This window comes from Macrotis lagotis, chromosome 2, assembly GCF_037893015.1.
Source record: "Macrotis lagotis isolate mMagLag1 chromosome 2, bilby.v1.9.chrom.fasta, whole genome shotgun sequence".
Lineage (NCBI taxonomy): Eukaryota > Metazoa > Chordata > Mammalia > Peramelemorphia > Peramelidae > Macrotis > Macrotis lagotis.
In genome coordinates this window covers 93,928,390-93,948,119 of record NC_133659.1, presented here as the reverse complement: position 1 = coordinate 93,948,119, position 19,730 = coordinate 93,928,390, and the positions used below count along the sequence as shown (strand labels likewise).

The 19,730-nt window shown below is 33.0% G+C and overlaps 1 protein-coding gene across 2 annotated transcripts in view; it reads left to right on the top strand.

Moving 5' to 3' along the window:
* The window catches only part of KCNT2 (potassium sodium-activated channel subfamily T member 2), a 537,465-nt gene that overhangs the window by 329,244 nt on the left and 188,491 nt on the right, over positions 1 to 19,730 (top strand). For both annotated transcript variants that reach the window (XM_074222275.1, XM_074222274.1), the window contains exon 13: positions 8,685 to 8,793. In XM_074222275.1, the coding sequence (XP_074078376.1) occupies positions 8,685 to 8,793 (109 nt within the window). The remainder of the gene's footprint in view (positions 1 to 8,684; positions 8,794 to 19,730) is intronic.

The window sequence follows — 19,730 nt, the reverse complement described above, 5'->3', positions numbered from 1 at the left end:
GATATTTTTAAAGCTCCATTTTGTTTTTCTTTAAGGAAGAAAAGTAATAAAATGATAATCGTGTAAATTTTAATGATTATAAGACTATATTCCATTTTTGGCTATCGTTAGTTTCTGATTCACAATGTGTTTACAATCTTCTAAGCATCATATTTTTTCAAATGAATTATTACTTTGTCTTCTATATTTATAGTGGTATAAATTATTTTTAACTCTAATTCAATATTTCATGTGTATTTTTATTAAATTGTAATATTTGGATTTCATTTTTATGCTTCCTGAAATAATTTTGGATTCTGATTTTATCATCTAACATGTTAACTTTTGTCCCTAACTTTGGATTAGAAATAACATGATATGCATAACCATTTTTTCCATTGCGAGAGAAATTAACAAAAATATTGATGAGACAAGCTTGGAAAAGTAGAAATCACTCAATATTTGGTGTGCTGGATTTGAAATAATGGGACCCAAGTTCAAATTTCAAATCTATCACTTATTTTTCATGTCATTTTTTGGCAAGTCACTTCACTAGGTCTCAATTTCTTCATCTGTAAAATGAGGGAGTTGGGACTATACATCATTTAATGTTTTCTTTAAATATGTTCTCTGAGATGTTTAAGTGACATGATGCCATGCATAAATCTCTGGGTGCACTCAATAAAAGAATACTTTCATATTGACATTGACTTATTAGAACTGGTTATTCAGTCTTTTTCAAACTTACACAATAATATTGTTATCTAGCTTTCATATGTTCATCATAGCCATAAGGATAACATATAAATCTTTTGTCAAAGTTTTTGCTAAACTTACATAAAAATACATCTATGTATTACCATGTCAAAAAAGAAAAAAAAGTGAATTTACTCTAGGTTCCATCTTTGATAAAGCCACAATCACTTGTTCTTTTGGGCAAAGATTATTTTTTTTATTTTTTTATTTTTTTTGCCAGGCAATGGGATTAAGTGGCTTGCCCAAGGCCACACAGCTAAGTAATTATTAAGTGTCTGAGGCTGGATTTGAACTCATGTTCTCCTGACTCCAGGGCCGGTGCTCTATCTACTGTACCACCTAGCCTCCCCCAAAGATTTTTTTTTGAACTAGATATTTCTTTAACTTGGCCATATCTATGAGAAAATGTTTATTTTCTTCTATTAAATTAATTTGTAAATCTACAATTATTATCTCTAATCATTTTTCTTGTTATTTTCTCCTTAAAATTTCTAGGAAACTCTTTCATTGTTGTGTTTCTAAACTGATATTTTATTTTTCTAAATATATGTTATGAAAGTTTTTCAACATTCATCCATATGCTATGAATATTTTTAAGTTACAAAATTTCTTCTACTCTTCCCTTTGCACCCCCCCTCCCCTGAGGGGCAAACAGTTGGATTAATATTGTACATACACATTTATGTTAAACATGTCTACAGAGTACTTATTTTCCATATGAGGAATTAAGATTAAAGGAAAGAGAAATTTTTTCAAAAAATGAATATACTATTCATCACATTCTGAAGGATTTTTGTTTTGTTTTGTTTTGCTTTTATTCCTCTAGATGGGGATAACATTGTTCATCATCGGTCTAATACAGTTGTCCTAGCTCTCTAAAGCACTAGAGCAGCTGCATCCATCAGGGTTGATCATCTCACAATGTTGTTGTTAATGTGTACATTGTTTTCTTGGTTCTGCTCCCTTTGCTCCATCAGATCCTGTAAGTCATTCCATGCTTTTCTAGAATTCGACCATTTATGGTTTCTTGGAGAACAATTGTATTCCATAGCATTCATGTACTATAACTTGCTCAACTATTCCCTAGTTGATAGACATCCATTAATTTCCAGTCCTTTGCCACTGCAAAAAGAGCTGCTATGAATGTTTGGAACATGTGGGACTTTTCCCATTTTTTATGATTTTCTTCTGTATATAGGCCTAGAATTGGAATTGCTGGCTCAAAGGGGATGAACAATTTTATTTTCTTTGGGCATAGTTCCATATTGCTCTCCAGAATGATTGGATCACGTCACAACTATACCAGCATTGCATTAATATCCCTATCATCCCACAACCTTTCCAATACTGATCATTTTCCCTTTCTGTCATATTAACCACTCTCATAGGTATGAGGTAATACCTCATAGTTGTTTAAATTTGCATTTTTCTTATCAATAATGATTTGGAGCATTTTTCATAGGATTATAAATTGATTTAATTTCTTCATTTGAAAACTATCTATTCATGTCCTTTGACCATTAATCAGTTGGGGAATGACCTGCAACCTTACAAATTTGATGCAGTGCTCTATTTATTTTGGAAATGAGACATTGATCAGAACTCCTAGTTGTGAAGATTGTTTCCCAACTTTCTATTTTCTTTCTAATTTTGGCAGTATTGAGTTAGTGCAAAAATGTCTTAATTTAATATAGTCAAAATCATTCATTTTGTAGCTCATAAAATACTCTATTTCTGGTTTAGTCATAATTTGTCCCCTTTTCATAGGTCTGATAGTTCATTTCTTGGTATATTAATTTATCTTTGGTGTTGCCCTCTATGTCTAAATCCTGTAGCCATTTTGACCTTATTTGATATAGGGTGTGAGATGTAGGTATATGTCTAGTTTTTGCCATACTAGTTTCCAGTTTTCCCAACAATTTTTAGCAGATAGTGAGTGCTTATCCCAGAAGCTAATGTCTTTGGATTTGTCAAACAACAGATTAATGAAGTATTTATTACTGTTCCTTTTGAGCCTATCCTAATCTACTGATAAATTACTTCCTTTCTTAATCAGTACCAGGAAGTTTTGATGATTACCACTTTATGGTATAGTTTTAAATTTAGTAGAGCTAAGTCACATTCCTTTATATTTTGTTTTTCATCATTTCCCTTGAGATTCTTTTATTTAACTTTTATTTATTTAGGGCTGTTGGGGCTAAGTGACTTGCCCAAAGTCACACAGCCAGGTAATTATTAAGTGTCTGAGGCTGGATTTGAACTCAGGTCCTCCCGACTCCAGGGCCAATGATCTATCCATTATGCCATCTATCTGTCCCCCTTATAATGTTTTTATGCATCCTCTTGGATCATTTTTCACTCTCTAAAACTTAATTTGCAGCCATATTGATCAGATTAATAAGTCTCTTTCTCATGCTTTTGTAAAAAGGAATTTATTTTCCTTGTCTTTTAGCCTGGATCAGAAAAACAAAACAAAAATCCCCAACAAAAAAAACCAGTATATCCTGCTCTTTGAAACTGTCCCATGTATAATTACTTGCTTTGCTTTTATCCCATCTCTTCCAGGGACCTGAACTTCATAGATAAGATTAAATTCAACTTCAACTTCAATTAAAAATGCATATTAAATATCTACTATGAACATACAACAGTACAGTATATTGTGGAAAATATAGATATTTGTCACAGATATAGATTTTGCTTTGAAAGAGTTTATAGTGATAGGATATAGTGCCTACTTAAGCTACCATAATATAGAATATGACTTGATAATTCTATAAAACCACCTTCTTAGAGTGATAGGGAATGAATAAGGTCTTTCTGTGGGCATCTATCTGGAAATATTTACTGAAAGAGTCATGACATTTGACCTGGGTCTTGAAGACAGGAAGACTTGCCACAGTTAGAAATAAGGCGGAATGGACCTTTTTTGTGTTGTTTTGAGTAGAGGAACAAGAAACCTAAGGATAGCTATAGAGTATGACAAGATATCAATTTTAGTTTTATTATAAAACAAGTGGAGTGAAGTAGTATGAAATAAATTAGGTAGAATGAAAATAGAAGAAATTAAAATACAGGAAATGAAATAAAGACAGCAGAGAAATTCTACCCTAAACCTTCCACCAAAACCTTTATATAATGCCCTAAAACAAATTCTGCAGTTGAAGACCCCATTAAAGGATGAGTTGAAAGAATTTTCCAACTCAAGACAGCTTAGAAGGTCCACAGAAAAGGTCTGTTATACCTCAGTGACAGGAACACAGGTCAGCACAGAACAAGTCCCAGTTAACTAGCAGTAAGCCTTGCTGTTCACTGAATCAGTAACAGTAGTGGTAATTTCCAAACCTCTTAGTTCAGAAAAGTAAGGAGATCAGACAGCTGATAAAAAGATTACAGCCCCTTTGTTGGTACAGGGGCAGAATTCTGTGGCATTGCCCATACTTGTATCATATTTGGCAACTTGGTGATACTATAGATAGAACAGCAGTGATTGAATTATATATTATCTCATGTTTGAGGCAACTAGGTTGTGCAGTGGCTACAGTACTAACCTTGGAGTTCAAATCTCATCTCAGACACTTGAGATGCATTAGTTGTATGACCCTGGAAAAGTCATTTAACTCTGATTGCATCTCATTCAGAGCCATCTCCAGTCATCTCAATCCATATCTGGTCATCAGACCCAAATAACTCTGGAGGAGAAAATGAAGTTGGTGACTGCACAGCTCTCCCTCACTCAAATCCAATTCATTTTTATGTCATGGCCTCACATTTGCAAGTCATGGCATCACCTTCCTGATGTCATGGTCTTCTTTGAGAACAAAGGAAAAAATATCATTTTGACCTATGTCAAAGTTTGGGGTCCCATTTCCAGAGCAAGGAAGCACTAGCATACTAGAGATTTTAGCTAGTGGGAAGCTAGGACTCTGGTCACAGTTCCAAGACAGAAAAGAGTGTTTGTGTTTGCTTACTGATCAGCACAGAAACCAGGAGAGTAATAAACATACTTCTCCCTAGATCATACCAATTTGAAAGAACCAAAAATTTACAAGTCTCCAGAATGTTTTTTGAAAACAAATGCAAAAGTCCCTCCTGAATCTGAGGATAGCATTCTCTTTACTCCACAAGCAGAATGACACTTTAGCATAGAGTTAAAAATCATGAAATAGGCTGAAAAAAGAATAAACAGTCAAAAAAGATCCTCAGTATACAAAGTTACTATGTTGACAGGGAAGATCAAGACAAATTCATAAAACAACGAAGTCAAAACTGCTAAATTCAAAGCTTCAAATAAAAATATGAATTGATCTCAGAGCATAGAAGAACTCAAAAAGGATTTGAAAAATCAAGTAGCAAAAGTAGAGAAAAAATGGAAAGAAAAATGAGGATGATTCATGCAAAAAAAGAGTCAATTACTTTGGTGAAAGAGGCACAAAAATGCTGAATAAATTAATATCATAAAAATAGATTAGACCAGTGGCAGCTAGGTGGCTCAGTGGATAAAGCACTGGCCCTGGAGTCAGGAGTACCTGGGTTCAAATCCTGTCTCAGACATTTAATAATTACCTAGCTGTGTGGCCTTGGGCAAGCCATTTACCCATTTGCCTTGTAAAAAAACTAAAAAAAAAATAGATTAGACCAAATAGTAAAAGAGGTACAGAAATACAATGAAGAGAATAATGCTTTGAAAAATAGAATTGGCCAATGGAAAAAATATGTCCAAAAATTCACTAACAAATGAGAAAACAGGTGCCAAAGTTCACTGAAGAAAATAATTCCTTAAAAATTACAATTGAGCAAGTTGAAACTAATCATTTTATGAAACTTCAAGAATTAATAAAAGAAAACCAAAAGAATGAAAAAAAAACTAGAAAATAACATGAAATGTATCATTGGAAGAAAAATTCACCTGGAAAATAGATCCAGGAGACATAATTTAAGAAATATTAGATTACTTGAAAGACAAGATTTTAAAAGGAGCCTAGACTTCATATTTAAAGACATTATCAAGGAAAGCTGCCCTGAAATTCAGGAACTACATAGTAAAATAGAAATGGAAGGAATCTACTGATCACCTCCTAAAAGAGATCCCCAAATGACAACTCCCACATAGATATCTAAGAGCTAAATTCTAGAGCTCCCATGTTAAAGAGAAAACATTGCAAATAGTAAAAGTGTAACATTTCAAATACAGTGGAATCTTATGTAGGTTTACACAAGATTTAACACTTCTACCTTAAGGATCAGAGGTTTTAGAATTTGATATTCTGGAGGGCCAAGGATCTAGAATTACAACCACAAATCACCTGCCAAGAAAAACTGAGTATAATCCTTAGGGGAAAATAGATATTCAATGAAATAAAGGACTTACAAGCATTCTTGATGAAATGACCAGATTTGAGTAGAAATTCTGATTTATAAATACAAGACTTGGGAAATAATGGTATTCAATTGGTTAAACTGTTTATATTTCTACCTGTGAAAATGATATGTGTAAATCTTAAGACTTTCTTTCTCATTATTAGGACATTTAGAAGGTGTAAGCATAGACAATATGTTTGAGTTGAATATGATGTGAGTTGAATATGATGGCATGATTATTTAAAAATAATATTAAGGGGGGTGGTTAGGTGGCACAGTGGATAGAGCACTGGCCTTGGAGTCAGGAATACCTGGGCTCAAATCCAACATCAGACACTTAATAATTACCTAGCTGTGTGGCCTTGGGCAAGCCACTTAACCCCATTGCCTTGAAAAATCTAAAAAAATGAAAAATAAATAATATTAAGCGATAAGAAAGAGGAATGCACTGGGAGAAAGGGAAAGTGAGAAGTAGAATAGAATAATTTATAAAAGAGGCAAGAAAAAGCTTTTACAATGAAAGTGTAGGGGGAAATTTACTTTAATCTCATTGGAATTGACTCAAAGAAGGAATAGCATACACATTCAAGTTAGATACAGAAATCTATAGCACAGTTGGAGTGGAAGGGAATAAGTAAAGGCAACTCTTTAGTGGTAGCAAATTACAGCAAATACAGGGAGTTATCACCAATTGGGGAATAATTGAGCATGTTATTGAATATGAATGTGATGGAATACTATTTTACTACAAGAAATGATGAGCTAGATGCTCTCAGAAAAACCTTGAAAAGCTTTACATGAATTGATGCAAAGCAAAATGAGCAGAAGCAGAATATCACATACAATTAATAGCAATATTATATGATGATAAACTGTGATTGCCTTGACTGTTTTCAACAGGACAGTGATTGAACACAATTCCGAAGTATTTTTCATCAAAATAATCCTCTTCCAGATTAAAAAAACTGAAAGAATATGAATTTAGATAAAAACATATTTTTCTTTACTTCTTTCATTTTTGTCTGTGTTTTATTTCACAACATGACTAACATTAAAATGTTTTACATGACTGCACATTTAATACCTATAGCAAATTGTTTTCCTTCTCAATGGGCGATGGCAAGGGAGAGGAGAGAATTTGGAACTCACAAATTATTAAAAAATAAATGTTAACATTGTTTTTACATATGATTGGAAAGCCCCTCTTCCCTTGAGAGAGGTGTACCATTTATTAAGATGTCTTAATTAAAAAAACTATTTTAATCATTTTGGACTAAATACTGATGAATTATTTATAACATCTATTTGTGTATATATGTGTATGGATGTATGTCTGTTTTTGTAAGAGGGTCTGTGAATGTATATTACAACAGAATTAGTTATCAGTATTACATACTACAACCAGGTGGAACTGATACTAAAAATGCTGACTCACAATTAGGAAAACTATTAGTTTAATTGATCTCAGGGATAACAAAACTGACAGCAATCATATGATTATTTTAATCAATGCAGAAAATTTTTTTGACAAAATACTTTAACCATTCCTATTAAAAACAAAAACAAATAAGCTAAGTGGCACAGCGGACAGAGCACTATCCCTGGAAATAGCAGGACTTGGGTTCCAGTCCAGCCTTAGATACTTAATACTTAGTTGTGTGACTTTGGGCAAGTCACTTAACCCTGTTAACCTGATATTGGAACCTTAAAATAGAAGTTAAAATGACATGACAACAATAAAGAAAAATGAATTAGTCTCAGAGTTTATTTCTCTGGGGTTTTACTCACCTACCATTAGGTTATGGAGACCATCTTGGAAAGGATTTCCCAAAGCTGAGGGATATCAGAAAACTTATACAGTGACAAGAGAATAGGCTCAGAATATACATAGCAAGAGCAGATGAAACTGTAAACTTGCCAGGAGGTCATGCTATTATTTGATTTTAGAGGAAGATTCTTTTGCATGTAATTGGAAAAAAATTTAAATATTAAAACAAAAAAATTAAAAAATAAACCTACATATACCCTTTCTGCTAAATCCTTAAGTTTCTTCAAGATTTAAGTCCTTAGACATAATCTAAATTTCTTCCATAATAATTCATTCCTACTTGAATTATCAGGAATGGGAAATAATCAGTAGGTTTGATAAAACCTCTCAGATTCTCTGTCATATTTCTTATACATAATTCAGGGAGATGTCTATTCTGCATCTATATACTGCTGTTCCTCTTCACTTCATAAAGGAATCATCAAGCAGCAGCAAATATTTCTTCCTGAATTCAGTAATTCAATTCTTTATACCTGCTAGTGGGAATGAAACTTCATTTTATCTTCTAAATTAAATTGGATTTTCATTTCTTTAACAGTCCTGATTAAAACAACAATGGAAATGATCCCATGCCTTTTGCATTATTATGCACATTTTCTTCTCTTTCTTTTTCTTTTTTGTGTCCATCTCTTCCTTCTCTGTCCCACATTCCAACCAAAACCTGTCAGCCTCTTAATGATGGTACTGATTTTTCTGTTTCCTCAGATCACCTTTTTTTAGCCAACATCATCATCATCATTATTTATTTTGGTTTTTTTAGGATCACCAAACCATTCTGAGAGCATGGGCAGTTAAAGATTTTGCTCCAAATTGTCCTTTGTATGTCCAGATATTGAAGCCAGAAAATAAATTCCACATCAAATTTGCTGGTAAGTTTAGCATTAACAGATATATTTTTCTTTTAAAACTAGTTGAAATGTATTTTAATTAGAAGAAACATAGCAAATTGCTGATAACTTAGCCAATGTTATATGTTTACTCCATCTTGTATACATAGTCTTCATTTTTAACAGTTATATACTTCTATAGAGTCAGATGTTTTTTGGTTTCTTTGTTCATTGTGTGTATGCAATCAATAATGAATAATCGGTTCATCAGCTGAGAGAGGTAATACAGCATATTGAATAGAAAAGTGAAAGATTCAGGAAGAACTGGATTCAAGTTCTGCCTCTGATACATACTAATTTTGCTTCTACACATATAAACTCTAAATGCCTCAAAGAGATCTTACTAGTGAGAACCTGCTTCCCAAGATAGAGTTTAAAAACTAGGATTTCTCTCCCTGATAAAAATCAGAAGTATAGGACAAACAAATGAACATTAAAAAAAGTGAATTAAATGGACATAACCACCAACCAGAATTGATCCCAGAATGGGATCATGTTAAAGTTTTGATAAATAGCTTCAACTACCTGTAGTGAGTCTTGTGTAAGGAATGTCTTACACTATTTATCTGTATGTGTTGTTGAAGATGATTTTTGAAAACAGCATCAAAAATGTGATACTCCATGTTTTTTACCTTTCTTTGTTGCTTCAGAGCTTAGAATATAGTAGGTACTTAAAAATGTTTATTGGCTGTCTGACAATAATATCTGGGAGGAAAATAGAAAGGGAAAATTATTCAGGTTGATTAAGATTATGCTATGATAGGGGCAGCTAGGTGGCGTAGTGGATAAAGCACTGGCCTTGGAGTCAGGAGTACTTGGGTTCAAATCCAGTCTCAGACACTTAATAATTACCTAGCTGTGTGGCCTTCGGCAAGCCACTTAACCCTGTTTGCCTTGCAAAAAAAAAAAAAGATTATGCTATGATTAGGCTATACTAAGATTATGCAAAGAACTGGGAATGGGACAAGAGGTAGAGCAGGAGGACTGACTTAAGTCATTTGAAGGGCCCTTGATGGAACAGGGATTATACCTATTGTACTTGGACTTCATATTGATGATCTATAGGTAGTTTAGCAAAATGAATTGCCATTTTATTGTTAAATCATACCTCATATATCCATTCTCCATGTTATCCTTAGCATCTTGTTCATTACTGTGCTCCCCCATTTAGATTAAGTGAATTAACATTTTAATTTCATAAGTTAAACACTCTCAGCCCAATTGCATTGTACTTAAATTTTTATTTTGCTCTGCTTTGGCTAATAACATTGCCTTAAGTGAGTCTTTTTTAAAAATTATTTTATTGCTAGAAGTCCTTTCAGTACTTCATGTTATATCATTTCCTGAAATTCCATTTCGTAGACTCACAGTATCTGTGTATTTTTTATGTCTGAAATTCCAACTTCTCAATAGGGTTGCATTCATGGTATGCAGCTATAGAAGCACCCTACCCTCATTAAAATGCCAGGATAAAGACATGAGAGTGATGTATAGAGTTCTCAAAACATTAAAGTGGGTTCTGTATTTAAGCATATGGTAAAAAATGTATGTGATTTTTACTAAGAAAGGCAATGCATTTATAGTGTCATTTAATGTGCAGTAAATTAAATATCATCAGCTTTTATTTCTAAATCACATCCATTTGGTAGCATTCATTAAGAATCATTATCTTGCATATTCATGAATCACATGCAGCAGTAATTCTAATCATCTTCATGGGGAATAAAGATTTATCTTATTCCATTTATTTAAAAACTTTTATCTTGAATTGTTCAAATATTAGTTAAGGTTTATGAAAATATATCTATATCTATATCTATATATATAGATATATATATATATATACAGGAGTCTTTAAAATCATTAGGAAGTTCATGTTATAAAGCTATGTTATCAAAATATATTTCAATGATCTAATAAAATAAAAAAGGAGAAGTATTAGGGAGCCCCAAATGTATCAAATCAACAATTAGTTCTTTCTAGATATAGAACCTATATACAAGTAAATATATATATTTTTAGGAGGACTGCATATGTGGGGTTAGCAGAGTTGTTACATTTTGTTTTATGTTCAGATGAGCCAGTGTACAAACTGCTGTAATGATGGAAGATAGTGAGGATAAAGGAGTTTATGTCTCTTATTACTTTCTTTTCCTTTCCTTATCCTTTATCAAATTTTGTCAAATGCCTCCCTTACTCACAAAACAAAACTGTGTGCTTTATATTTTCTAGCACATTTTAATTATTTTAGCATTTAATAAATATCTAAACCATATATGCCTTATCCAATAATATAGTTTTCCCCAACTATGTAATTTTTAACTGTAAATTGCATTTTAGGCATGAAGTCAGAAAGATTTGAATTCAAATCCTAACTCTTTCATGTTCTAGTTGTATGACCTTCAACAAGTCACTTTACCTAATTTATCCTCAGTTTACTTATCTTATTAAAGGGAGAGAATAGAAAGTCATACTACCTCAAAAGATTGTTGTGAAGATAAATGAGGTAAAGCATTTATAACACTTTGAAAACCCTCTAGCAACATATAAATCTTCATTGCTGTTGTTAATTCTATTGTAATGCTGATATTACTTCTATGAAAACGTGTACAATTTCAGGTAGATATAAATTTCTCCCACATATATGCAATGTTCAAGCATTGCCTCTGTTAACAGAGATGACACTAATTAATTCTGTCATCTATAGATGGTTAAGTAAATTTGTGCAATTTTTTTAAAGTTCATAAGCTTGAAAACCTATATCTGAAGCTGCAAATTTTTCAAAGACTGAAGGAAGGAATGAACTTAAAAAAAGAAAGGGAAGATGGGAAAAATTATATGAGCCTTTTAAAACTCCCTTTATAGCTCTAAAGTTAGTTTAGAAAGAGCAGAACATATGGGAAGGAGTCACAGAAGGATTCCCTTTTACAGCATTTCCAACAAATGCTCATTCATGTTCTTTTTAAAAACCTCCAAAATCTTAAGATAGCCCTTTGCATATCAAGCTTCAGGCAAGCCAGATTCTACTTCTCTATAGCTTCCATTCATTTGTCCTCATTCTTCCCTCCTGGGGTCAATCATTAAAAACAATAGTGATAATAATATTATACTACAAATATAATAAATTAGAAAGCATCTTAATCAAAATTAAGACTAAACAAAACTATATAATATAAACAAGGTGGGGACTGATGCAGAAGTTAAAAAGGCTTTAAAATATACAGACTAAAGAACATTCTAAATATAGAACTCTAGCAGTAGAAGGAGACTAGGAGAAATCATCCTCATTATCCTAGTGCTAGTGAGTCAGTAGACAGAATGTTGGAGCTGGAAAAGGAATACCTGAATTGTTGGACATAAAACAGGAAAAACTGCTCTGAGTTTAAATAATAATAAGATCTTCCTTCCCAGGTTGTTGTGAGGATCCAGTGAGCTAATATTCATAAAGAAATTTATGAATCTAATTACTATTATAATAAAATAGGATTATAAATATATTTCTCTTAATTTAATCAATAATATTTTCTTTTACTTGGCTATGTCATACTGTTTATGCATTGAGCCTGCAGTTCACTAAACCTCCAAATCTATTTCAGGTAAGACTGACTATCATCAGTCAACTTTCCTAAATTCCTACTATGTGTTAGACCCTGCTAAATGCTAGAGTTACAAAATGAGGCAAAAGAAAGTCTTTGTCCTTGAGGAGCTCGCAATTTTTATTTACTTATTTTTACAACTACATGTAATGATAGTTTTCAACAATCATTATTTTTTTACATTTTCCCCTTCCTCCCCTCCCTTCTGCCTCCCCTTGACAGAAAGAATTGTAATATGGTCTCTACATCTATAACCATGGAAGAACTTACAATGTAAAGGGGAAGACAAATAAATGCAAATAAATATCTACAAATCAAGCTATATACAGGATAAACAAATTATCAGGAGAGGGAAAGTGCTGGAGCTAAGAAGTGTTGGGAAGGTAGGGCTTCAGGATTCACGGAAGCCAGGGAGGTAATTTGGAGAAAAAAAAGGAAGAGAGTCATAGGTATGGAAGACAGTCAGAGAAAATTCCCAGAACCAAAAGACAGAGGTCAATGTAACTTGATTGATAAGTATATATTGGGAAATAAAGTTTAAGTTTGAAAAGACAGTAGAGGGCTAGGTTAAGAAGTGCTTTGAATGCCAAACAGAGAATTCTTTTTTTTTTTGAGTTCATGTATAATATTTTAAATTAAGTTCCATTAAATTTATTTCACTGATTTATCTGATGACTTCAGCTCCAAGATCTTTGTGGGTCCCATTTCTGATATTCATTATATGATTTGGGAGAAATAACAGAATAATAGAGAACTGACCTCCAAAGCAGGCAGACCTGGGTTCATGATAGATAAATAGGTAAATAAATAATTTATTTATTATTTACTAGATGCCAGACAGTGTGTTGAGTGCTGGGAATATTTATTAAATAATTTCTCCTATTAAATAGTAATTTACAAACCAGTGGGATAAGATATTGGACAACAATATGTAAAATAAAAGGGTTGAATAGAGAAAGAATGAGATGGAAGAGAACTAGACTTGAGAGTCATGAACTGGTCTGAGTTTGAAGAGTCATGGTTGGCTTAGGTTCTTCCTCAAATAGATGTTCTAGAAGGAATTCATCCATTAGAGGAAGAAGCCTTTAGAATAGAGGTGTTGTGTTGTCAGTGTGAGAAGACTAGTTCTAGAAGTGGCAGTGGGTTTTAGTCAGTAAAGTCATGAGTTGTTTTGTCTTTGAAATCTACTGACTATGTGACTGAGAAAAATCACAATTTCTGAATAAACTCTTGAGACATTCTAAAAGACATTTTATCCATGCAGTTTTTTTTAATATGGACTACTCTTTTTTGCCTTTTGCTTTAATTTAGCTCAATCTCTGACTAAAAGTAAATACTGAATACAAACAGAATATTTATATGTGCAAGAAATGAAACATCTTTTAGAGAGAAAATTAATATAATTTTTTAAAACATTCACTGATCCCTTTGTCAGAGTTAAGAATAACTATTCTAAGTGACAAAGAAAGCTTATTTGCATTGACAGGTGAAGTTCTTGACGAGAGAGGGGGAGAGAGAGAGAGAGAGAGAGAGAGAGAGAGAGAGAGAGAGAGAGAGAGAGAGAGAGAATGAGTAAGAAAGAAAGAAAAAGGAAGAAAGGAAAAAAGAAAGGAAAAAAGGAAAAAGAAAGAAAAAGAGGAGGAAGGAAGGAAGAAGAGAAGGAAGGGAAAATATTTAATAATGTCTAAGCTTGTAAAATTTCAGCAATTCTAGGCAACTAGGTGGTACAGTGAATAGAGCACCAGCCCTGGAGTCACAAGAAATAGAGTTCAAATCTGGCCTCAAACTACTAATAATTACCTAAGTTTTGGGACTTTGGGCAAGTCACTTTAACCCTCCATTGCCTTGCAAAATGCAACAAAAAAGAAATTTCACAAATTTTCTTTCATATTTTACTTAATTAAAACTGGCCACATATGCATTATCCAACAAAGTAGTTCTGAGACCTGTTCACTTGACCTTGTTAAGGGTAGCTATATTTTTCTCACCATCTCATAATTTATCTTGAATTGTCAGTTCTATGTTAACTATTTTTTTTCCTTTTTCAGTATCTACTTATCATTATTCTTTATTAGAGAAGGATTTTAAGTGATTATGTGCTAATGACTATAACAAAAATAAGAACTCAGATTTATAAAGTATTTTCACAAAAATCATGTGAGTTATATAATGCAAGGGTTCACATATATGTCCATTCACATATACCGTCAGTTTCCACATCTATTTGTCTATCTATTGCTATCTGGATGAGGAAACTAAGACTCAAAGATGATAAGTAACTTGAACAAGAACATAATTTATGGAACTGGGACTTGAGCTATTTTAAGTCCAGGGTGATAAATTTTATTTCCTCCAATTTGAAGAACAGAAAGAAAAAAATGAATCCTTAGAAAAATTCTGCTGTAATTTCTTGAACCTCTATTTTTATACTTATAGTCATATCACTGTTATTTTTTTATTAAAGATTTTATTTGAGTTTTACAAATTTTCCCCCCAATCTTACTTCCCTCTCCCCACCCCACCCACAGAAAGCAATTTGTCAGTCTTTACTTTGTTTCCATGTTGTACATTGATCCAAATTGAGTGTGATAAGAGAGAAATCATATCCTTAAGGAAGAAACAAAAAGTATAAGAGATAACAAGATCAGACAATAAGATAACAGTTTTTTTTTCTAAATTAAAATAGTCCATGGCTTTGTCTTTGCTCAAACTCCACGGTTCTTTCTCTGGATACAGATGGTATTCTCCATTGCAGAGAGCCCCATGTTGTCCCTGATTGTTGCTCTGATGGAATGAGCAAGTCCATCAAGGTTGATCATCATCCCCATGTTGCTGTTAGGGTGTACACAGTGTTTTTCTGATTCTGCTCATCTCACTCAGCATCAGTTCATGCAAATCCCTCCAGGCTTCCCTGAATTCCCCTCCCTCCTGGTTTCTAATAGAATAATAGTGTTCCATGACATACATATACCATAGTTTGCTAAGCCATTCCCTGATTGAAGGAAATTTACTTGATTTCCAATTCTTTGCCACCACAAACAGGGCTGCTATGAATATTTTTGTATAAGTGATGTTTTTACCCTTTTTCATCATCTCTTCAGGGTATAGACCCAGCAGTATTGCTGGCTCAAAGGGTATGCTCATTTTTGTTGCCCTTTGGGCATAGTTCCAAATTTCTCTCCAGAAAGGTTGGATGAGTTCATAGCCCCACCAACAGTGTAATAGTGTCCCAGATTTCCCACAACCCTTCCAACAATGGTCATTATCCTTTCTGAGTATATTGGCCAGTCTGAGAGGTGTGAGGTGGTACCTCAGAGAAGCTTTAATTTACATTTCTCTGATAATTAATGAATTAGAGTAATTTTTCATATGGCTATGGATTGCTTTGATCTCCTCATCTGTAAATTGCCTTTGTATATCCTTTGACCATTTGTCAACTGGGGAATGGCTTTTATTTTTTTAAAAAAAATATGACTCAGTTCTTTGTATATTTTAGAAATGAGTCCTTTGTCAGAATCATTAGTTGTAAAGATTGTTTCCTAATTTGCTACATTTCTTTTGATCTTGGTTACAGTGGTTTTATCTGTGCAATAGTTTTTTTAATTTAATGCAATAGAAATCATCTAGTTTGTTTTTGGTGATGTTCTCCATCTCTTCCTTAGTCATAAACTGCTCCCCTTTCCATAGATCTGACAGGTCTTGATCTTCTAATTTGCTTATAGTATTGTTTATTATGTTTAAATCCTGTATCTGTTTGGATCTTATCTTGGTAAAGAGTGTGAGGTATTGGTCTAATCTAAGTTTCTTCCATATTAACTTCCTATTTTCCCAGCAATTTTTTTATATCATTGTTCTTAATATCACTACTACATGGGAAATATTACTATTACTAATACTACAATACTACTAACATTACTACTGCAGATGAAGATGACCATAGCATATTTATAACTCTTCCAAAATACTTAATATAAAATTATAATATTTCCTATGCAGGCACATTTCCTGGTTAGACTTCATCTCTTTCATATCTCTGAAGTCTCTCTTAGCCACATTTAACAGTTTCCTGGTAATTTTTGTCTTCTGTAGATCAAAAGTCAAATGTTTATATAACTCTGTATTGTGAGCCTTGCACAAGGACATTTGGGTAATTGGGTATATATGTGTAAGGTATGACATGAGGAAAATAGAGACTAGTGACAGACTTTGTATTTTAATCTAACCTCTCAATTCAACTGACCATTTATTTCTCAGGTCAGACCTTTCTGCTGAAGTCCCCTTGATTGAAGATCATTACTGCCTTTGAAATTTATCTCCCTTTTTCAAATTAACATTCTTTCCTTTAGGTACAGACATTTAGAATCATTGGAAAAGAAGACAGGTTGAAAATATTTTAGAAAAGAGTAATTTAAAATTATAAAAATTAAATGCAATTGGAACTGGGACTTGAGGCTTTCATATTTTAAGTCCTAATTTTATTGTATTCTATTTGTTCTGTTCCATTTTAAAGATAAACCTTTAGATTAAAGTTTCAATTATATTTTATAAAGTAGAACTTCATAGCTTGAATGAAGTTATAGAATAGAATAAATGGTATTTAGATTAATCACCTGCATCTGAGGTAATTTTTCCAAGTCTGCTTGGCAGATGAAGTGATTTAGGAAAATTTTTAAGAGTCTGTTTCCTGTTAAGGAAAACAATTAATAATTAAATTTAAGTTAACTCTTAAAAAAATCAGAAACAGGCCATAGATTCTCAAAGTCAGTTATTTCTTCCATTTACTTATTTTCATTCTGGAATCCTTTTGGCCATTTCACTCATTCTTTTAATGGAAATAAATTTATTTTCATCCTCAGGTAACAACTTTTGTAAAGGATGGAAAAAGCCATTGAATCAAGTGAGGTTTTGTATTGTTGATTTATCTATGCTTTAACTCCACAGTACCCCCCCCCATAACTAGGAGAAAGTTATAGTTCATGAATAAAAGGAAGAAGCAGAATTCAAAAGGAAAAACTTTGACTGAATGAAACAATTTTTTTTCTTTGAAACTGAAAAGTGACTAGGAGAGTGAATCATTGTGCAAGGTCAGTAGGAGTTAGATCTCCTGGGAGTTTAAAGATATGTTTCCCATTGTCAGAAGAAATGTTTTTTTTTTATTAAATAAATCCAGGTAAAATAAATGCATTTTAAATGATCTTGTTGACAGTATTGTACAAACACTATCTTCTTTATAGTGGGTATTTCTTAATACTTTTATATCAACAAGATTGTTGAAAAGCATACATTTTGTCTCCAAGCAGCCAAGTCCAAACACCAGAGCAAAAATGAACAAGGGAGAATATCTATCAGGGAACAATGCCAAGGTCTTCTCTGTTTCCAGAAAAGACTTGTCACAGACTTCATATTCTCATCTAACCTCTCAATTCAACTTCCTGCTCATTTCTTGTAGAGGATAACTTTCCTTATTTTCTATCATATTCCCCATTCCTCCTATTCCCAAATACACAGACCTGGAGACCTTCACTATACTTTAATATGCCCTTAGTAGATAAAGCTCTATGTCTCAGATTTGATCTTCTCAAGTCCCTTCCTCCCCACATAATCGCTTATGTTCTATGCCACATTTTCTCAGGGTCTTGTTCAGTGTTTAAAGCTAATCTAATTGATTCCATAAACAGTAATGTATTATAATTTCATTATTATTTTGTCCAGGATTTAGTGGATGAAGGACTGGTTTTGAAGCCAAGAAAGCTTGAAGATTCTTTCCATTTGAGAGTTTCCAATATGCTGAATCTATTCCCTACCTCCCACCTCCACACTAACATTTACACTCACACACAATTTGAGAATTTGTAAAGGTCTGCTTAGAAACAGCAACATCCAGTGAAATGAATATTTAATGAAGGAATCTCAGTAATTATGACTGATGGGAGAGGGAGTTTTGAAGAAAGGAGGTTTTTCCTGGAATTCCTCCCCAGGCATCTGCCTAGTTTCCTTATTTTGTCTTTAAAAAAATCAAAAGGCACAAACAAGTATGCATTTAGCACCTACTCTGAGAATGCTGTGGACACAAAGGCAGTTGTTTGTGTGTGTGTGTGAAGGCTTAGAAAATAACTTGGACTGATGCCTATAAACTGGGAATGATTAACAAACGCATTAGAAATATTTGAAAATAATTTCTAGAGTATATGAAAACCGTAGTTTCCCTTGAATTCTGGTAGAAATGTCATGTTCGTGTTTTGTAAGTTTTTATGATCTTAACATTACATTTGGTGTCAAAGGGTCATTTTGTATTTTTGAATATTGATCATTCTTATTAGGGGGCAGGGTTTTAGTAGCATAATAGCATAACCTCATTTAAACCACACATTAGAACACAACAGAAAAATCAACTAAAAACCCTTTGTTCGTTTGCCTTAAACAGTGTTAATTTATATACACTCACATACACACACATGCACACATATTGATAGATGATAGATAGATTAGATTAGATAGAATGTTATTGGATTCTCTTGCATGGAGAACTCCTTGCTTTTCAATTCCATACATCAATTCAAGAGAAACTGAGCAAAGTCCAGTTAGTAATCAATCAGAAGACTTTTATTAAGTACCTTTATTAAGTACTTTTATTAAGTACCTCCTATGGAACAGTCACTGCAGTAGGCACTGAAGATAAAAATACAAAAAAAGAAGTTGAGTCAACACACATTTGGCAACAGTGGAACAGAAAAGGAGTGGGTAATGTTCAGATATTTGGTATACCACATGGCATTTGCTCCCCTGGTTTGGAATACTCACAGACATCAAGACCGAGGAATGTAGGATCTATTAAATGAAAAATGAGAAGTCAATAGGGTTTACCAACAGGATAGTTCATCTATCTCACAAAGGCAGAATTGAATTCCATCAAAAGTAAAGTACAAATGAAGTTTTGAGGGATTTTTAGCTCAGTAAGAAGGCAGATAAATTTAGTTTTATGCTGATAGTAATGATCCAAAATGTTTTTTGATGTTCTGAAAGCTCAAAGGCTCATAAGTCAAAGACCTATGATGCACTGCAACCACTCAGTGCCCATAAAGGCACATTAATTAATGATAGTTAAAGGATCCTAGTACAGGGTAGGGAATGCACAGCCTTGAATCTGGTACAGACATGGCAACCATGGGTGGGAACTCAAAATTTAATAAATCTAGGAGCTTTTTATGAATGAATTAATTAAATGTTTAGCCAACTATAGCAGATGAATACAACTATCCAAATGGCCCTTGGAAGAAAAAAAAAGGTTCCCCACCCTGTCCTAGAGAGATAGACTGAATGATT